This window comes from Euleptes europaea, chromosome 8 (genome assembly GCF_029931775.1).
Source record: "Euleptes europaea isolate rEulEur1 chromosome 8, rEulEur1.hap1, whole genome shotgun sequence".
NCBI lineage: Eukaryota > Metazoa > Chordata > Lepidosauria > Squamata > Sphaerodactylidae > Euleptes > Euleptes europaea.
Window position 1 is genome coordinate 14,276,057 of NC_079319.1, and position 17,663 is coordinate 14,293,719.

The 17,663-nt window shown below is 45.5% G+C and overlaps 1 protein-coding gene and 1 non-coding gene across 2 annotated transcripts; both read left to right on the forward strand.

Annotated features, from left to right (window-relative positions):
- The first annotated feature begins 1,371 nt into the window (after window positions 1-1,371).
- On the forward strand, window positions 1,372-9,243 carry C8H8orf76 (chromosome 8 C8orf76 homolog). Its single transcript, XM_056854838.1, has 6 exons — window positions 1,372-1,490; window positions 3,914-4,009; window positions 4,342-4,485; window positions 5,965-6,458; window positions 7,497-7,629; window positions 9,070-9,243. The coding sequence occupies exons 1-6, from the start codon at window positions 1,374-1,376 to the stop codon at window positions 9,241-9,243; spliced, it is 1,158 nt and encodes a 385-aa protein (XP_056710816.1). The 5' UTR covers window positions 1,372-1,373.
- Window positions 9,244-17,304: 8,061 nt separating this feature from the next.
- On the forward strand, window positions 17,305-17,373 carry TRNAV-GAC (transfer RNA valine (anticodon GAC)). The gene has a single exon. It is a non-coding gene; the product is annotated as a tRNA-Val (tRNA).
- Window positions 17,374-17,663: the final 290 nt, after the last annotated feature.

A 17,663-nucleotide genomic window follows, 5' to 3' on the forward strand; every position in this document is an offset into this window, starting at 1 on the left:
CTGTGTATTCTGTAATTTACGTATTGTGTAAGTTAATTGTGTATTCTGTGATGAAGTACATTCTAGGGGGAATCCAGGCCTCCAATTGTTCTAATTGCACAACATTTGGCATCCGTACCGTCCTACCAACCCGTGCATTCGTTGAAAAGGGCAAGAGTCCTGTTGCACTTTGACAAAGTTTCTAGCCAGGGGTATGAGCTTCCGTGAGCCACAGCTCACTTCTTCAGATGCAGCTGGAATGTGAGTCCATCTATCCTTAAGTAGAGAAGAGTGAATTCAGACACACCATGGCAATGCAAAATGTCAAAAGCGAGTAAATGGTATTAGCAGGCGTGGTTTGTTATGTGGGTTAGGCGCCATGGGCAACTTGAGTTTTTGAAGCATTCTCTTTCATTGGAACTGGCAATTCATTTGCACCGCCTCAGCATTTATTTCCTGTTCACTTTCTGTCCACAACACCAAGGAAACGACTCGCCCAAAGCCCTGTGCAGAACTCCTGCCCAGCAGGCTCCCCCTTCCTGCAGTCATCCTCAACTCAGCCCACAAAACTGAAGCGGCTTCCCTTTTCCTCTACTGAAATGCAGGGCGACAGGCTTTGCCGAAAGAAACAGGCCGCGACTGGGGTTGCCATGGAGACGGCACACCAGGCGCCCTCCTCGCAGAGCAAACTTCCGGTGAGAGCCTCCATGGCACTGGCGTGGGTCCCGACGGGTGTCGCTCTATCCCTTGGACCTCTCCATGGTGAAAGCCTTCTATACTTTGCCTTGGTAGCGACAGTGAAGTCCATGTTCGGACCGGAAGTGCGGACTCCAGCCTCCCGACTGAAAGTATCCAGCTGTATCTGAAGAAGCGAGCTGTGGCTCACGAAAGCTCACACCCTGCCAGGAATTTTGTTAGTCCTTAAAGTGCGGCTGGTCTCTTGTTCTTTTCTACGATTAAAAGTAGAAAACCTGAAGTCGATTGCGGGACTCCCCTATCTACCGCCTCGATCATTTCCATTTCAAATGTGTATTGTGTTATATGACGTTATCCGTAATTACTTATAGGTAACATTATATTGTTGAATGAAATAATCCGAATAAAATATAATTATTTATATTTACCCATTTGCGCGCAAATAGATACTTCGCCATAGAGAAGTCAAAGGGTAGAGCGCATAGGAAATGTGGCTGGAGGCGGCCTTTAAGTTTCTTTACCGGAAGTGACGTCCGTCCCCATGGCTGGTCTGGACTGCGCGGTCTTTTCTCGGCGTCGCTGACAGCGGGTCGTTCTAGCCCCGCCACCGTCTTGTCTCCCGTGAGCCAGAGCGGGCCGCTCTAGCAGCAGGGCCTCCGGCGTCTCTCCTCCTCCTCCCCGTCGTCGGCAGAAGGCGCATGGAGCTGCCTTTGGGGTCTGAGTTCGAGGAGTCGGTGTTTGAGGGGGGCGGCCGGGGGCAGAAGGGCCCCTCCTCGCTCCCCCCTGCCTACAGTGCCCGTTGCTGCGAGCCTCAGGTGAGGAGCTGGGGCTAGGCGGGGAGGGGGAGGGGAAGGGGAACCCCTCCCTCCCCCTCCCCCCCCTCCCCCTCCCCTCCCCCGTTTACGTTTTGCTCCAGTGAAAACTTCTGTGGCCAAGGTGTGCTTGCCAGCGATTCCATCTCTCCATCCTTCATTTCATCCTCACAACAGCCCTGCGAGGTAGGATAGATCGGGTAGCCCAGGGCCACCCAGGCAGGTTCATGCTGAGGATGAGTGGCTCAGTGGGTTAAAGAGTCAAACTAAGGATTGGGTCCGAGCTCTTTGCAGCTAGGGTTGCCCACTCCAGCTTGGGAAATTCCTGGAGATATGGGGCTAGGGTTGCCAACTCCAGCTTGAGAAGTTCCTGGAGATATGGGGGTGTCACCTAGGGAGGGTTAGGGGTTTGGGGAGGGACCCCAGTGGTGTATAATGCCTGAGTCCAAAGCTGCTGTTTCCTCTTGAGGAACGGATAGCCGTAGTCTGGAGATTAGTCTTAATTCCTAGAGAACTCCAGGCCCTACCTGGAGGTTGGCAACCTTAGCAGCCATGATTCTTACATGGTGGTCTCCGGCAGGTCAATTTCTTTCAGTGTAGCCTACTTAAAAAATGGCTGCCTGGAAAAGTTAGTGTCTGAACAGTTGGTATAACTGTAACTTATGCACTTGCATTTTTGATGCAGTTATTTAGTTATATCCTGCTTTTCTCCCCAGTTGGGGCTCAGATTGGCTTAGAACTTTGTTCTGCCCTCCTCCATTTTCTCACAACAATAACTCTGTGAGGTATGCCAGGCTGATGGGCCCAGGGTCACCCAGTGAGCTTCCATGGTAGAAGAGCTGATTTGAACCTGTGTCAGCCAGGGTCCTAGTCTGCCACTCAATTCCCCACACCACGTTGGTTCTCACTTATGATATTTATTTAAAGGTTTATGTACCAAGCTGAGAGCCAGTGTGGTGTAACGGTTAAGGTAGACTAGGATCTGGGAAACCCAGGTTCGAATCCCCACTCTGACACGGAAACTTGCTGGCTGACCTTGGGTCAGTCATATACTCTCAGCTTCGACCCTGGCAAGTATTTGGATGGAAGACCGCCAAGGAATACCAGGGGTGCAACATGGAAGCAGGCAGTGGCAAACCACCTCTGAATATCTCTTGCCTGGAAAACCCTACAGGGTTGCCTTAAGTCAGCTGTGACTTGACAGCAACAAAACAATGTACCAAGCTATTGATAAAAAGATATTCCTGTGCCAGTTTCTATTCTCCAGTGAAATACAAATAGAGAAAGGATATACAATGCTGGTGTCTTATGAGCACACACATATTGTCTGGCTGGATCAGCCCAAGGTCCAGCTAATTTAGCATTCTCAATAGCTGTGTTGAGCCAATGTGGTGTAGTGGTTAAGAGTGGTGGTTTGGAGCGGTGGACTCTGATCTGGAGAACCGGGTTTGATTCCCCACTCCTTCACATGAGCGGTGGAGGCTAATCTGGTGCACTGGATTTGTTTCCCCACTCCTACATATGAAGCCAAGAGTGACCTTGGGCTAGTCCAGTGGTCGGCAAACCATGGCTCTTGAGGCGCATGCTGCTCTTTGGCCCCTTGAGTGTGGCTCCTACGCTTCCCCGCGCCCAGCCAGGCAGAGGCGCCGCACTCCCACTCCGAGCTGGCATCGGTGCCTCGGGCCCCCCAGTGCCATGATGGCCTCCCTCCTCGCGTTGCCAGCCCTCCCCTGCGTCCCAGGAAAGCCCCCTGCCTTGCCCGGCCTGGCCGCGAGGGTCCCGGCGCTTCCTGGCCTGGCCCTGAGCTCTGCCAACCCAGGCCCCGCGCTAATGCTATAGGGGAGGGGGAGGGCGCCCTCCCGGTGAGGGCGGGCAGGGGGAAGCAAATAGGACGGTAGCTCTCAAAAGAAATCTCAATCGTTCTACTCTTGATATTTGGCTCTTTTGACTAATGAGTTTGCCGACCACTGGGCTAGTCACACCCTCTCAGCCCCACTTAGCTCACAGGATGCTTGTTGTGGGGAGGCGAAGAGAAGGTGAGTGTAAGCTAGTTTGTTTCTTCCTTAAGTGGTAGAGAAAGTCGGCATATAAAAACCAACTCTTCTTCTACTACTATTTCCTTCACTGCCATCTGAAGCAAAGCAAACGGCAAGTTGCGACTCGGCTGGAGACAGATGGCAGTGTTGTTGTTTTTCCCAGAGAATCAAGGGCGTTTGAAAAGAAGCCTTGCTTCTCGGGTTATGTACACTCACGGGAAGTGTGGATAACAGCTGAAACAAATAAATAACTTGTATGCACCTGGCAGGTAGCACTAGTGCTTCTCCCAAGCCGTTCCCAGTTCTGTAAAATTGTGTCTTGTCTCCAGCTGTTGCTGTACGTCTCTTGATCATAAATAATTCTTGAAACCCTGTTTTTCCTCTTTACAGTGGTTTTGTGAGGAAACTGACTTTGAGGATGATGCTGATATTATCAACATTAAAAAATTCAGAGGAGATTTGGCATATAATCAACAAGCGTTTAAGGTATTTTCTCACACACCCCTGTACATTCATATTTTTGTATCTTATGACTAATTCCTGGCTTGTTTTTTGATCTGCTTTCAGGCAGGTGGTGAAACCGGCCACAAACTGCTTGGTTTTTGTATCTCATTTTATTCTAGTGTTAAATCTGATATCCTTTGCCCCACATGCAAAATTAAAAAACATGTACTTTGGTTGTGGGGCTGGTGATTAAACTTGCCCCCTTTAAAAAAAGTGCCAGGTATTGATCTTCTTGTTCTCGCTTTGTGTGTTTACGATCTGTATGAAATCCCTGGCGGCTGCATTTTTCACAGTCTTTGCAAAACTCATTTCAGAAGGCTCTGTGTGAATACTCCAGTTGTCTTGCAGTGCTGCCTTCCAGCAACACAGCCATGAGAAGAGACATACAAGAGAGTCAGGCTCGCTGTCTAGCTCGTCTGGGGCGACATAAGGAAGCTTTGGAGATCGCAGAGATGCTGGTTGGTACTTTTCCCTATTCTGTCTTTCTAGCGTGCAGTTTCATTCGTGTCCTTCCTCCAAAGAACTCCAGGCAGTTCTCCTTTCCCTTTTCTATTCTCACAGCAGCCCTGCGAGGTGGGTGAGGTGGAGGGAGGGTGGCGACTCAGTGAGTGTTGTGACTCAGTGGATATTTGAACTCAGGTGGGGAGAGGCTGTGGCTCAGTTTGTAGAGCATCTGCTTGGCATGCAGAAGGTCCCAGGTTCAATCCCAGGCATCTCCAGTTAAAGGGACTGGGCAAGTAGGTGATGTGAAAGACCCCTGCCTGAGACCCTGGAGAGCCTCTGCCGGTCTGAGTAGACAGTACTGACTTTGATGGACCAAGGGTCTGATTCAGTACAAGGCAGCTTCATGTGTTCATGTGTCCTGTATCCTAGTCCATTGCGCTGGCCACTACATCACACTATCTCTCAATTCCCTTCCTCTTCATAGAGATGCTATTATTGGACGTGCCCTGATCTGGCTGGACCAGGCTAGCCTGATCTTATCAGATTTCAGAAGCTAAGCAGAATCAGCCCTGGTTAGTATTTGGATGGGAGACCCACCAAGGAACACCAGGATTGTGACTGCAGGCAGGCAATGGCAAACCACCTCTGAACGTCTTTTGCCTTGAAAACCCTACGGCTTCACCTTCAGTCGGATGCGACTCGAGAACAGAAGAAAAAATAATAATGGACTTGCCTCTTAATATACTGGAGAATTTTACTGAAAAATATCTTTACACTCACTCAACACCCTCACTTTATAACAATATTTTTTATTGCTGCTGTTCTCAGGATAGATGGTAGGAAGTACCTACAGTGACAGAGAGAAAAACCAAATAGTAATAAAGTGACAGCTATCAGGTGGAGCAATTTAAATTGACGTTTGGTGATGCAAGAGGAAGAAGGGGCAATTGCCTGGTTCTCTTCTTCATTGCAGCTCCCATCCCAAGTGGCTTTTCCGACCTTGGTTCCAGACTCTCTGGTATAGCCTTTTGGGAGCTTAAAAGGGGACCCTCTTTCCTCTTGGGTCAGCAGAAAAACTGTCAGGCTCCAATCTAATGCTTTCCTAGCCCTGTTAATTTTGGGAATTTATTAGTATGAGTTTTGAATGGGAGTTAACCTGATTCAGGAAGGTATCTGTGTGTGTGTGTGTGTTCCTGTCCAATGGACTCATCTTTTCTCTACTCACCTTTCCCCAAAATTCTTTTGTAAAAAGGCCATATTGTGGGACTGTGACTCAGTGGTAGAGCATCTGCTTGGCATGCAGAAGGTCCCAGGTTCAGTCCCCGGCATCTCCAGGGACTAGGCAGGTAGGTGATGTGAAAGACCTCTGCCTGAGACCCTGGAGAGCCACTGCCAGTCTGAGTAGACAGTACTGACTTCGATGGACCAAGGGTCTGATTCAGTATAAGGCAGCTTCATGTGTTCATGTGTACTCTCTTGACTTTCTTTTCCAGAGAAACGGAGCTACCAACACTGACCACATAACAACTGTGCTGGGGCTGCAGTTGACCGTATACCGCATTGCAGACTGTACTGAGAAAATGATCGAGTGCTTGCAGCAACTAGTTTCATTACACCCTTTCCATCCTGGACACTGGAAGTTGCTGGCTGAGGCTTACCTGAACTTTTTGCCTTTTCCTCTTCCCTTATTGGCCTCGGAAGCTGATCTCCTGCAAATCAACAGCTCGGCCATTTTATCAGCGCCCCTTGGAAACGGAGCGGGCTTTCAACATTGCAGAAAACACACCTGGAGGGAGGATTTCCATTTGCCACTCCCCTCCAAAACCAACAGCAGCTTTGGGTCTGGCGAGGAAAGCCAAAGGGTAGAGGGACGCATCAGTGACCTGGAAAAATTGGAGCCACAGCCCACAGGGAAAAGTGTGACGTGTGGTACCATTGGACAGGAAGACATTTGGATATATGCATGTGCTTCATTTGTTAGAGCAAGGTACTGTACCAAATCCCAATATTCCCTGTAACTTTAGATTTTTTCACATATAGAATATTTTGCACTTCTTAATTATTGTGATTGCTTTTTTATTGCCCCTTCCTTCCTCTGTGGAACGGAGCTTACGCTGGTTTCCCATCCAAGCACTCAGCTGACCTGCTTACCTTCAGCAGGGTGGCTGTATCGGGTGTCCTACAACCATACCTTTTGAAGGTTGCAGAGTTGTGTTACTTGACATGTAAACTGAAGAGATTTTCTCTCTTTCTCACACGAGGCTCTGGTATTGCAAATTCATTCAGAAAATGTTTTTAGCTGCCTGTTCACACGTACCTGTGACACATAACTGTCACTTGTGCTTTGGGGGCTTTGACAAATTATATTTTGTGGCGGGGGGACTCTTGTTTTCCCTAAGCTTCCCTGTTGGGTAGCCTGGGACTACTCTCAGCCTACCCTACCTCACAGGGTGGTTGTGAGGATAAAATAGAAGAGAGGAGGATGATGTAAGCTCTTTTGGGCCCCCATTGGGAACAAAGTCGGGGTATAAATGAAGTGAATAATTCATTGAATGATCATTCCTAATTAATGAGCAGCCAGCAGCAGTAGGAGGACCGCAATGGGACGGCCTGTATTTTGTGATATTTCAGTGGGAGGGATTTTTATGGACAAAAGTAGTGAAGCCTGAATAAGCTATCAAGGGTGGTGGGAGAGTTTTGAATTCCCATGTGTTCAGAGTTGTTCAGGGTAGTTTTTGGAGTGGGGGTGGGGGTAGCTGAACTGTAGGTATAGGACTGTCTGTGGAGGTTGCTTCTTCTCTATAAAATTTGCTTGTTCCGTCTACTGTAAATAATTAGCAGATTACAGATAGCCTCCCCTTTTCAATAGGAGCAGATCCTCTGAAAACTGTTCAGAACGCTCCCTCCATTGAAACCAGACCTTTTAATTTGTTAATTCCCTACGTTGGTCTTTTTTTAATGCAAAGCTCTTTTGGTCCCACAATATGTGTGTGCGTGTCCACTTTTTTATTGTTGTCGTTGCCAGGCTCTTGCTTCAGCTCCTCCAGCTGCATCAGTCTTCCTTTGCTTTAGAGAGTAACTTAAAAGCGCAGCGGGAAATTGAAGAGAAAGTTGCCTCATTCAGACTGAGGAGGGACGTCTTGTTCATGGTGACTGAGGTGAGTGGAGATTCCAAATGGGGTTATGCTAATTGCAGGACCTGAATAAGTGATTCAAATCAATCAGGCCTGGACATATCCCCATATTTATTTCCTCCTACAAACAGCAGAGAGAGGTGAGCAGCTAGAGCCATATAGAGTGCCAAGCTGCTGCCCTGCTGATAACAAGATGTCCTGTTCTTGCTTACAGCCTACCTTTCACAGCTTTAGGGCTAGACATTTCCTCCAGGATGAAGAAAGAGATTTTTGGTCGCTCAGTTCTGCACTCACATTGTGACTGGTATGCAGCTCAGGAGTGCTAAATGTGCTTAGCCCGTCTTTAAAGGTCAGATCCAGCACTTGGTGACTTGAAAAGGGCCTTCTTGGTTGTGGCACCCAAGCTTTGGAACTCCTTTCCCAGGGAGATTCTTCTGTCTCCCTCTATTGGTGTCTTTCACCAGCAGGTGAAGACTTTTTTAAATCTGGAATTCCTCCAATAACTGTTACTGGCCCTCCTTCCAGTATTGTTTGTTTATGCGTTTTAATAGAATTATTTTATAATTTTAACTGTATTTTTTATTACTCCAATGTTTTAATTTTTTTGATGTTTTCCAATTTGTGGACACTGAATGGGTGGAAAGGCAGCATAAACATTTAAAATAAAATACATAAATTATGCCTGGAAACAAATAGGCAGGCAGTGGGGATCTTTCAGCCTCTGCCAATAGCCTGGATGATTGCCACTGGCTTTCTTTCTTTGAACAGTGGCTTCCTTATCCAGCAGCTCAAACTACTCTTGAAATTCTCTGAAGGTTTAAAAAACACAACAACCTCTGGGGTGAGTGGGTTGCCGTCTGAGAATCTCAGACCAAAGCTGCATCCGATGCAATAAGCGAAGTCTTGCAGTTCCTTGGACGGTAGCCAGCGTGGTATAGTGGTTAAGAGTGGTGGTTTGGAGCAGTGAAGTCTGATCTGGAGAACCGGGTTTGATTCCCCACTCCTCCACATGAGTGGCAGAGGCTAATCTGGTGAACTGGATTTGTTTCCCCAATCCTACACATGAAGCCAGCTTGGTGACCTTGGGTAAGTCACAGCTCTGTTAGAGCTCTCTCAGCTCCACCTACTTCACAGTGGGGAGGGGAAGGGAAGGTGATTGGAAGCCGGTTGGATTCTCCCTTAAGTGGTAGAGAAAGTTGGCATATAAAAACCAACTCTTCTATTTGGTAAGTATTTGGTAGGATCTCCTCCTACTTGGGCAGAACCTAAAGTTAGGTGGTGGTGAAAAGTGCCATCAAGTCGCAGCTGACTTATGGCGACCCTGTATGGTTTTCAAAGCAGGAGACGTTTGGAGGTGGTTTACCATTGCCTGCCTCTGCGTGCGATGAGAGAGTTCTGAGAGGACTGCGATTGGCCCAAGGTTTGTTTACTAGTTAATATTCTCCCCCTTGTTTTCCCATGCAGGTTATGGGAGAGGATCTCACCCCTGAAAAAGTCAAGGAGGATGTCCAGGGAGAGGTGAAATGCATAGGGGCTTCAGCTCTGGCTTCCCTAATGATTGCATCAACGGCAGGCTTTGAAAGAAAGTGGTTCCAAAGGCTCAGAGACAACTTGTGCTGCTTGGACTGCTGCACGTGACAGAAGGCGGCCACAGCTAAGACTCGTTCCAATTGGTTTTTACTCTGCCGGAGAGGAGGACTCCACTGGACATAGCTCTGGCTTCCCTAATGATTGCATCAACGGCAGGCTTTGAAAGAAAGTGGTTCCAAAGGCTCAGAGACAACTTGTGCTGCTTGGACTGCTGCACGTGACGGAAGGCGGCCACAGCTAAGACTCGTTCCAATTGGTTTTTACTCTGCCGGAGAGGAGGACTCCACTGGACATAGCTGAAGGGTTTGGACAGCTAGGCTGCTTGGCATTTACACTGCTCGGGGGAATGAACAAGGATTCCACACTCGGGCTGCCTCCTCCAAGAACATCGTTTTTGCTCACTTCAGAGTGCCTTGGCCAGTGGGAGGTGGATGGGCTGGGAGTGGTCTGAAAGCATGTGATGAAGCTAAGCAGGAGAGCCAGCATGGCATAGTGGCTAGAAGCGGCGGACTCTAATCTGGAGAACCTGGTCTGATTTCCCACTCCTCCATACGAGCTGCGGACTCTAATGTGGTGAACCGGGTTGGTTTCCCCACTCCTCCACATGAAGCCTCCTGGCTGACCTTGGGCTAGTCACAGTTCTCTCAGAACTCTTCTCAGCCTCACCTACCTCACAAGGTGTCTGTTGTGGGGAGAGGAAGGGAAGGAGATTATAAGCCACTTTGAGACTCCTTAAATGTAGAGAAAATTGGGATATAAAAACTAACTCTTCTTCCTCAGATCTGGGTTTGGTTAATACCAAGATGGAATTCCATCTGGAAATCCTCTGTAAGCCACCTTGAGTTCTATGATGGAAGACAGGTGTGCTCTGTGTGTGTGTGTTTTGCCTTCTAGTCACAGCTGACTTATGGCGACTCCGTAGGGTTTTCAAGGCAAGAGACCTTCTGAGGCGGTTTGCCATTGCCTGCCTCCGCATGGGCTGAGAGAGTTCTGAGAGAACTGTGACTGGCCCAGGGTCACCCAGCAGGCTTCATGTGGAGAAACAGGGAAACAATTTTTGTGGGGCAAGGTGCACAGCCATCTCTTCCTCCAATATTAGTTGAGCCCCGTTCACCTTTTCTGTCCCTGGCACTCTTTATAAAGCTGGAGAAGTACCTGGACCAAGGCAATGGGGGTGGGGGCTGCTGAACTTCTGTGCTTGAGTCTCCAATCACGTCGTCCCACTTGCAAACGCGGTGAAATGCTGTGCAGAACAAAACCAAAAATGTCTTTTACAATGTACAAAAGTATTCATTGCTTGACGAAAGTGAGTTGCACGCCTTACTTGTGCAGGGATTCTAAAGTTGATGAAAATAGCTCTTTGGAAAGGCTGCAGCCAGCAGGTAAACAGGACTGCAACTGGCCCCTCAGCTGTGTGGTTGTTTTCAGTCACTTCGGTGCTTGCTCAGGTTTTTTTCCCCTTTCTGTCGAGTAGCAGCCAACCCTGCAGAGGTTTTCTTTTTTAAAAAAGATATTTTATTAACATTTTCAAAAGAAAAGATAACAAACATATACATACACTTCCATTCATATATTTTGCGCTTACTTCAGGAATCAGTTTACATAAACATTGTTCTATTGTTATGATATTTACTTAAGCATTACTGATTTTGTCTACGATTATGCTCTAAATTTATCTTTATCTATAACTTGTTCAAGATATATGACTATTATTTTCTATCTCTGTTAAATTTTTATTCTACACTTTCCAGTTAGCATATGCTAACCCCGCAGAGGTTTTCAAGGAAAGGCACGTTCAGAGGTGGATTGCCATTGTCTGCCTCTGCATAGCAACCCTGGTCTTCCTTGGTAGTCTCCCATCCGAGTCCTTATAAGGGCTGACGCTGCTTAGCTGACGAGAACAGGCCAGCCTGGGCTATCCGGGTTGTGGGCTTGTTCAGTACATGGGGAATACAACCACTTGCACAAAGGGAGAAAGGAGAGTTTGTATTTGAGAAGGTAAATATATGAACTCTTCAAGGCAAGCGTTCCATTTTTTTACTGGGTGTGCTACTGATAGTCCCTTCCAGTGCAATTATTTGCTTTGAAGCGTAACAATGTAAATATCATCAGGTCTGAGGCTCTCCTGGATGAGCCAGTGGATTTGTGTGCGTGCGTCTGTATTTGTTTCCACATCAGAACAGTTCTCGTTCCAGGAAATCAAGGTGTGTATAAGTGGGTGGCCTTAATTATTTTGTCTCCTTTTCCCTTTAAGCGTTTCTTGTGGCTTTTAATCGTTCTTGCTCTGTTCTGATAATTGTTGACAGGAACCTCTGTGTGATTTAGTTCTCTTCTGGGGATTTGGTTCTTAACGTTCCTTCGCTTTGAATATATACTGATTATCGCTAAGTTTTCTTAAGAATGGTTTGCTGTATAACGACTGCACCATTGTTCCCTGGGAACGATTTTTAAAAGTCATCTGCCTCTGCAGACATACGTCTGCAAGTGTTTTAAGAAAACTAAGAGTTGGATGGGTGCATGTTTCACTGCCTTGTACCTTGCCACTCTGCTCACCGAAGTCCGAAGCCTTCCTGGAAAGGATGCGGTTTGTCCACCATCTGGGCTCTTCAGGCAGGAGGGCTTCAGACTACTAAGCAGAGCAGTAGGGTACAAGCCCTCGTTGCTATGCCTGCAACTAGTTTATTTTTAAAAAATAGAATTTATATATATTATAAAAACATAAAGCCCAGTGTTTTCAGGCGAACAGAAGATAGAAGTACAAACAAAATTCCAAAAAGCAGGAATGTAAACAAAAGTTCCGAACAACAAAAAATGAACGAAGTGAAAGATGTGAATATAATCTTCTAAATTGGGAGGACACACAAAAAAAAATTAAATACAGTCACAGTGTCTCCTCCTTATGAGCTAACGCTCGTGTCCAAAATAAACTATATTTGTAAAATCTTCCATTTTATTTGTAACACTGATTTTATATATAAATAAGATTCCTTAATTTTATCCAAGCATGCTTTATGTGTTGGAATTCTTTTCTTTCCAGTGTTCGGCAAACACTAGCCTAATGGCCTTATGACATATAAAGAGAGCGTTGTAAATTTCTTTGGGATAGAAACTACATAGTTCAATTTAAAAGGTTCAGGAGAGCCAATAACATTATAATCTGCCTCTTTTGCTAACATAATTGTAACCATTTCCCAGTATTTTTTAGCTGTGACATGACCCCGCCACCCGTGGAGAAAGTCTGCCCAAGGAGTATTAGAATAACAGTTACAATTATTAATACCTTCATAAATTTTAGCTAATCTGACTGGTGAAAGATTCCGTTGATGTAACACTTTTATTACATTTTCTCTTAAGACCCAAACTAATTGGAAAGGTTTACTCTGTTGAGAACAGAAACATGCAAACTTGAGGCGAGAGGCGTTATTGTTTTTCAAGTTCTTAATTGCTTGAAGAACCTCTTAGGGTTCTATCATCTTTACAAAACTTAAATTTGTCTTCTTTTGTTAACGTTGATATTTTTTCAGAAAAAGATTTACTGTTGTCTTTATCCATGTTCTGGGAAGTGTGAAGTTCTCTACAGAAATGGAACCAATTCATCCATAATTTCCTTAGTCTGGGTCATCAAAAGTCTACCTTCTCCTTTATTATTATTTTCATTTGAGAAATTGTATCTTTCATCTTTTCTTATTAACTCTAATGGGAAAAAAACTTTCCAGCTTTCCCACCAAATTCAAAAAACTTCTGTTTTGTGTATAACATATTTTGTGTATTTTAACCACATCCAAGGCTTCTAATTTCTGACTAGCATTTCTTAGCTGATTGACAAACATTATCACATAAAGCTTTTTCTAATCTTCTATTGAAGATTATTTCTTAATTGAGGTTGTTGGTTTTTTGGGGGTTTTTTTACAGAAAGAAAACTCACTAATAAATAGGCCTCTCACAAATCCTTTGTTAGCTTCCCATACAGAGGGGTCTGAGATGTTATTTCATTTATTCAGGTTAACAGCCCATAAGCCATACACCAAAAACATTTAAGAATTAAAAACGACAGCAAAAAAGAATATAGCCACATCAACTGTGCAGCCTTTACATAAGCTGCTCAGGGAAAAAATCTTAGTTTTTGATTATCAGAAGTGGCTGACTATTTTAACAACCATTAACAAGAAATTTCTTTCTAGCAACAGTATGTCTAGAACAACAAAAGAAAATGTGCTTTAATGAATCAACCACTCACAAGGAGCAATCGCAAAAATGTTCTGAAGGAATTCCAGCAAAACACCCCTTTGTCTGGGCTGTAGGTGTTGCTTGTTTAATTCCTAGAGAAAAATTCCTCTGATTCCACCTGATTTTTTTCAACACATTTAATGTCATCTAAGAGATTATTATCTAAACACCATGTTCTCTCTCTTGGTCAACTGAAATAAATTCTTATTGAAATAAGGGCATAATCATAGCAGGAAGCATTGCCCGTTTGGGTATCCCATGTTCTTCTAATTGGGTTATTTTAAATTAGAAATAGATCAGTCCTCGTATATGAGTTATATACCTGAGTGAAAAGTAAAATCTCTTTCATTAGAATGTTGCACCGCCAAATACCAGCTAGTTGAAAGATAAAAAAACCATGATTGAATGGTATTTAAGGTATTTGTCTTTTTGTTACCCCTGTTCTGTCATGATGTTATTGGAAGTCACCTCCCAAAATTAAATTACCGTCAAGAAACAGAATCAAGATTTCTTCAAGACTTCTGAAGAAGCTACTTCCTTGCCTTGTTCTTGGGGACATATAAAGAGCCAACCATAATAATATCGTTACAGAAGTAGCCTTTTTTTTAAAAAAGGTATCTACCTCCTGAATTTACCAATTTTTCAGAAATAGAAAAGGGGGCATTTTTACCATAAATTGCTATGCCTTTGTACTTTTTGTTATCAGAAAGTTTAGGGTTGCTCTGCAGATGCAGGCAATGGCAAACCCACCTCTGAACATCTCTTGCCTTAAAGAAGAAGAGTTGGTTTTTATATGCCGACTTTCTCTGCCACTTAAGGAAGAATCAAACCGGCTTACAATCACCTTCCCTTCCCCTCCCCACAACAGACACTCTTCCCTGGAGGTTTTTAAGCAGAGGCTAGATGGCCATCTGTCAGCAATGCTGATTCTATGGCCTTAGACAGTTCATGAGAGGGAGGGCATCTTGGCCATCTTCTGGGCATGGAGTAGGGGTCACTGGGGGTGTGTGGGGGGAGGTAGTTGTGAATTTCCTGCATTGTGCAGTGGGTTGGACTAGATGACCCTGGTGGTCCCTTCCAACTCTGTGATTCTATGATTCTACCCAAGGTCACCCAGCTGGCTTCATGTGGAGGAGTGGGGAATGAAACCCAGTTCTCCAGATCAGACTCCACCTCTATACAGGGTTAAACTCTACAGGGCTGCCATAAATCAGCTGTGACTTGGCAGCACTTTCCACCACCCAGTATTGTGAAGTTAGAATAGTTTTAGGTCAAGAAAGGGCTGGTACAGAGAGGGAGAAATGGCACCTGGAGCCCTTTGCCAGCCTCTTGTTAATTTTGTTGTCTTCATCAGGCTCCTTTCACACTTTTCTCTAAACCAGGGGTCCCCAATCTTGTTACGGCCGTGGCCATTCTTACAATTTTGGTAACAGGGAATGGGCGCCACCTTGGAACGGCTGCCATGGGGTACTGGGACCAATCACAAAATGTTTGGAAATGGCAAGCCAAGCCCCTTCCTATGAAGTCCATTGTTTTTAGGTTCTCATGCTCCGGTGAGGCAGAGAAAGCCAGGATTGGCTGTTTGCTTTGGGGAAGAAGCAAGTGGTTGCCAGGAAAAACCCATCAGCGGGCACCACATGGGGGATGACCGCTCTAAACCATGAGGACTGGAAACATCCTTTTAAAATTTAAATTAAACCTGTACTTTTCAGCATATAAGCTTCTGAGAAACAGAATTATATTATACAGTTATTATGCCAATAAAGGTTTGTGTTATTATATAGTTGCTCAAAGGCCTTTTCATTAAAACTTAACTTTGATGTAAACAGATCAAAGATTTGCCATCTTTACTAAAATTACCTGATTATCCTTATGCTCATGGCCATTTTCTGACTATGGTACTGGTTTTTTATCATAACTTTATTTTACCCTTTTCTAGTAATTTGCTGTAGGCATGAATACACATAGAATTCCATTCAGCAGTTTCCAGGATCTTCAGTGGAGAGGCAGATTAGAATGTGTATCTCTTTATTTTGCAATGCTCATTAATTTTGGCTCAGGTGATCTGAGTGTTTGTAGATGTATAATCCACACTACTCCGAGATGTTTCTTTAAAGTTTTATTCGGGATATGAAAAACGAACAGTTAGAAATGAACAGCCATTATATACATTCAATTATTCCAGGTGTTAGTCTGTGTTAGCAGCAAAATAAAACGAATCTAGTGGCACCTTAAAGACTAACAAGATGTATTCTAGCGTAATATTTTTGTGAATCAGGGCTCAGTTCATCAAATGCATCAACATTTGTAGCCTCTCCCCATTCCAACTCCCCCCAATTTTCCATATGCAGCTTTTAATATCAATGGGTCTTCCTAACAGATGGACACTTAACGCATCTCTGATTCACAAAAGCTGATACATACAGAAGTGCCATCAAGTCGCAACCGACTTATGGCAACCCTAGCAGGTGAGAAGAGGTGGTTTGCGATTTACTTCCTCTGCAGAACCTTCCTTGGTGGTCTCCTATCCAAGTACCGACCCTTAAATCTGACAAGATTGGGCTACACCACGCAGCCTTCTGTCCCTCAAATGCTTGTGCTGGTATAAAATGCATTAGTCCTTAAAGCTCTAATGGACTCCTGCTTTCTTTTGTTATATTAAGTAATATATGGAAAAGATCCTGTGTGGGGTGTGTGTGCGCGCCTTAGCTAGTGTCCTATAGCAATGCCACTAGATTTTCTCTTTCTTCCCCGCTTATCCACACAAGAAATGTAGGAATCTTAGAATAATAGAGTTGGAAGGAACCACCAGGGTCATCAAGTCCAACCCCCTGCACAATGCAAGGAATTCACAATTACCACCCCCAGTGACCCCTACTCCATGCCTAGAAGATGGCCAAGATGCCCTCCCTCTCATAATGTGCCTAAGGTCATAGAATCAGCATTGCTGACAGATGGCCATCTAACCTCTTCTTAAAAACCTCCAGGGAATGAGAGCTTGCCACCTCCTGAGGAAGCCTGTTCCACTGAGGAACCACTCGAACTGTTAGAAAATTCTTCCTAATGTTTAGACGGCTTAGATCCTAAATTGCTGTTTCACCCGTGGAATGGCATTTCCATTTGCAGAGGAAGGGACAGCAATCTTCCCTACTTCCATCTCCTACTTTAGCCCCCCCCCCCCACTACCACTGTTCCCGAGGGCCGACTGAGCTTTGGGTGGTGGAAAGTGCTGTTAAGTCACAGCTGACTTACGGCGACCCTGTAGGGCTTTCAAGGCAAGAGATGTTCAGAGGTGGTTTGCCACTGCCTGCCTCTGCGTGGGCTGAGAGAACCTGAGAGAACCGTGACTGGCCCGAGGTCACCCAGCAGGCTTCATGTGGAGGAGTGGGGAAACCAACCCGGTTCACCAGATCAGCCTCCACCACTCATGTGGAGAAGTGGGGAATCAAACCCGGTTCTCCAGATTAGAATCCACCGCTCTTAACCACTGCACCACACTGGCTGTCACTGAGCTTTATGGGGGGCATATAAAGCTGCAGTGGGAGGGTGTAAATTGCCTTCCTCTAGTGCGAATCTGCTGGCTCTGCTTGGGACCCCAGCCAAAATCCCGAGTCTTGCACGTTTCATTCGCAGCTGATATTGTTTGGACAGCACGACAGCAATCAAGTTTGCCACTTAAATGAGCTCTGGAACTGTGAAGAGGATGAGCCAGATCCTCATGCTTCTCCTTTATTTCCGCTTCTGATGGAATTGGATGTTTTCTCAACTTTCTTAGTGATTCTGAGGTCTAGAAACACTCAATAGCAGAGATTTCTTGGGGCTGCTCGCAAGAGTAATTGGATTGCCAAGAAGACTCTTGCAACCCCTCCTCTTGGGGGAGGGGCCGTGGCTCAGTGGTAGAGCATCTGCTTGACATGCAGAAGGTCCCAGGTTCAATCCCTGGCATCTCCAGTTAAAGGTCCTAGACAAGGAGGTGATTGTGAAAGACCTCTGCCTGAGACTCTGGAGAGACGCTGCTGGTCTGAGCAGATAATACTGACTTTGATGGACCTTGATGGTCTGATTCAGTATAACTCAGCTTCATGTGTTCAATGTGTTTCCCCCCTCCTGCCTTACTCAGACTACCCCTCCCCCCCCCCATGTTATGAGCTTGTCAGAGCTTGGAAGCTAACCAGGGTCAGCCATGGTTTATATTTGGATGGGAGACCACCAAGGAAGTCCAGGGTTGCTATGCCGAGGCA

Bases quoted from the DNA above. Each gene is read 5' to 3' on its own strand.
- C8H8orf76 (XM_056854838.1), top strand. From the start codon at position 1,374: ATGGAGCTGCCTTTGGGGTCTGAGTTCGAGGAGTCGGTGTTTGAGGGG. The intron at 6,459-7,496 runs GTACTGTACCAA...TGTCGTTGCCAG, and splicing joins GCTTCATTTGTTAGAGCAAG to GCTCTTGCTTCAGCTCCTCC. The intron at 7,630-9,069 runs GTGAGTGGAGAT...TTTCCCATGCAG, and splicing joins TCTTGTTCATGGTGACTGAG to GTTATGGGAGAGGATCTCAC.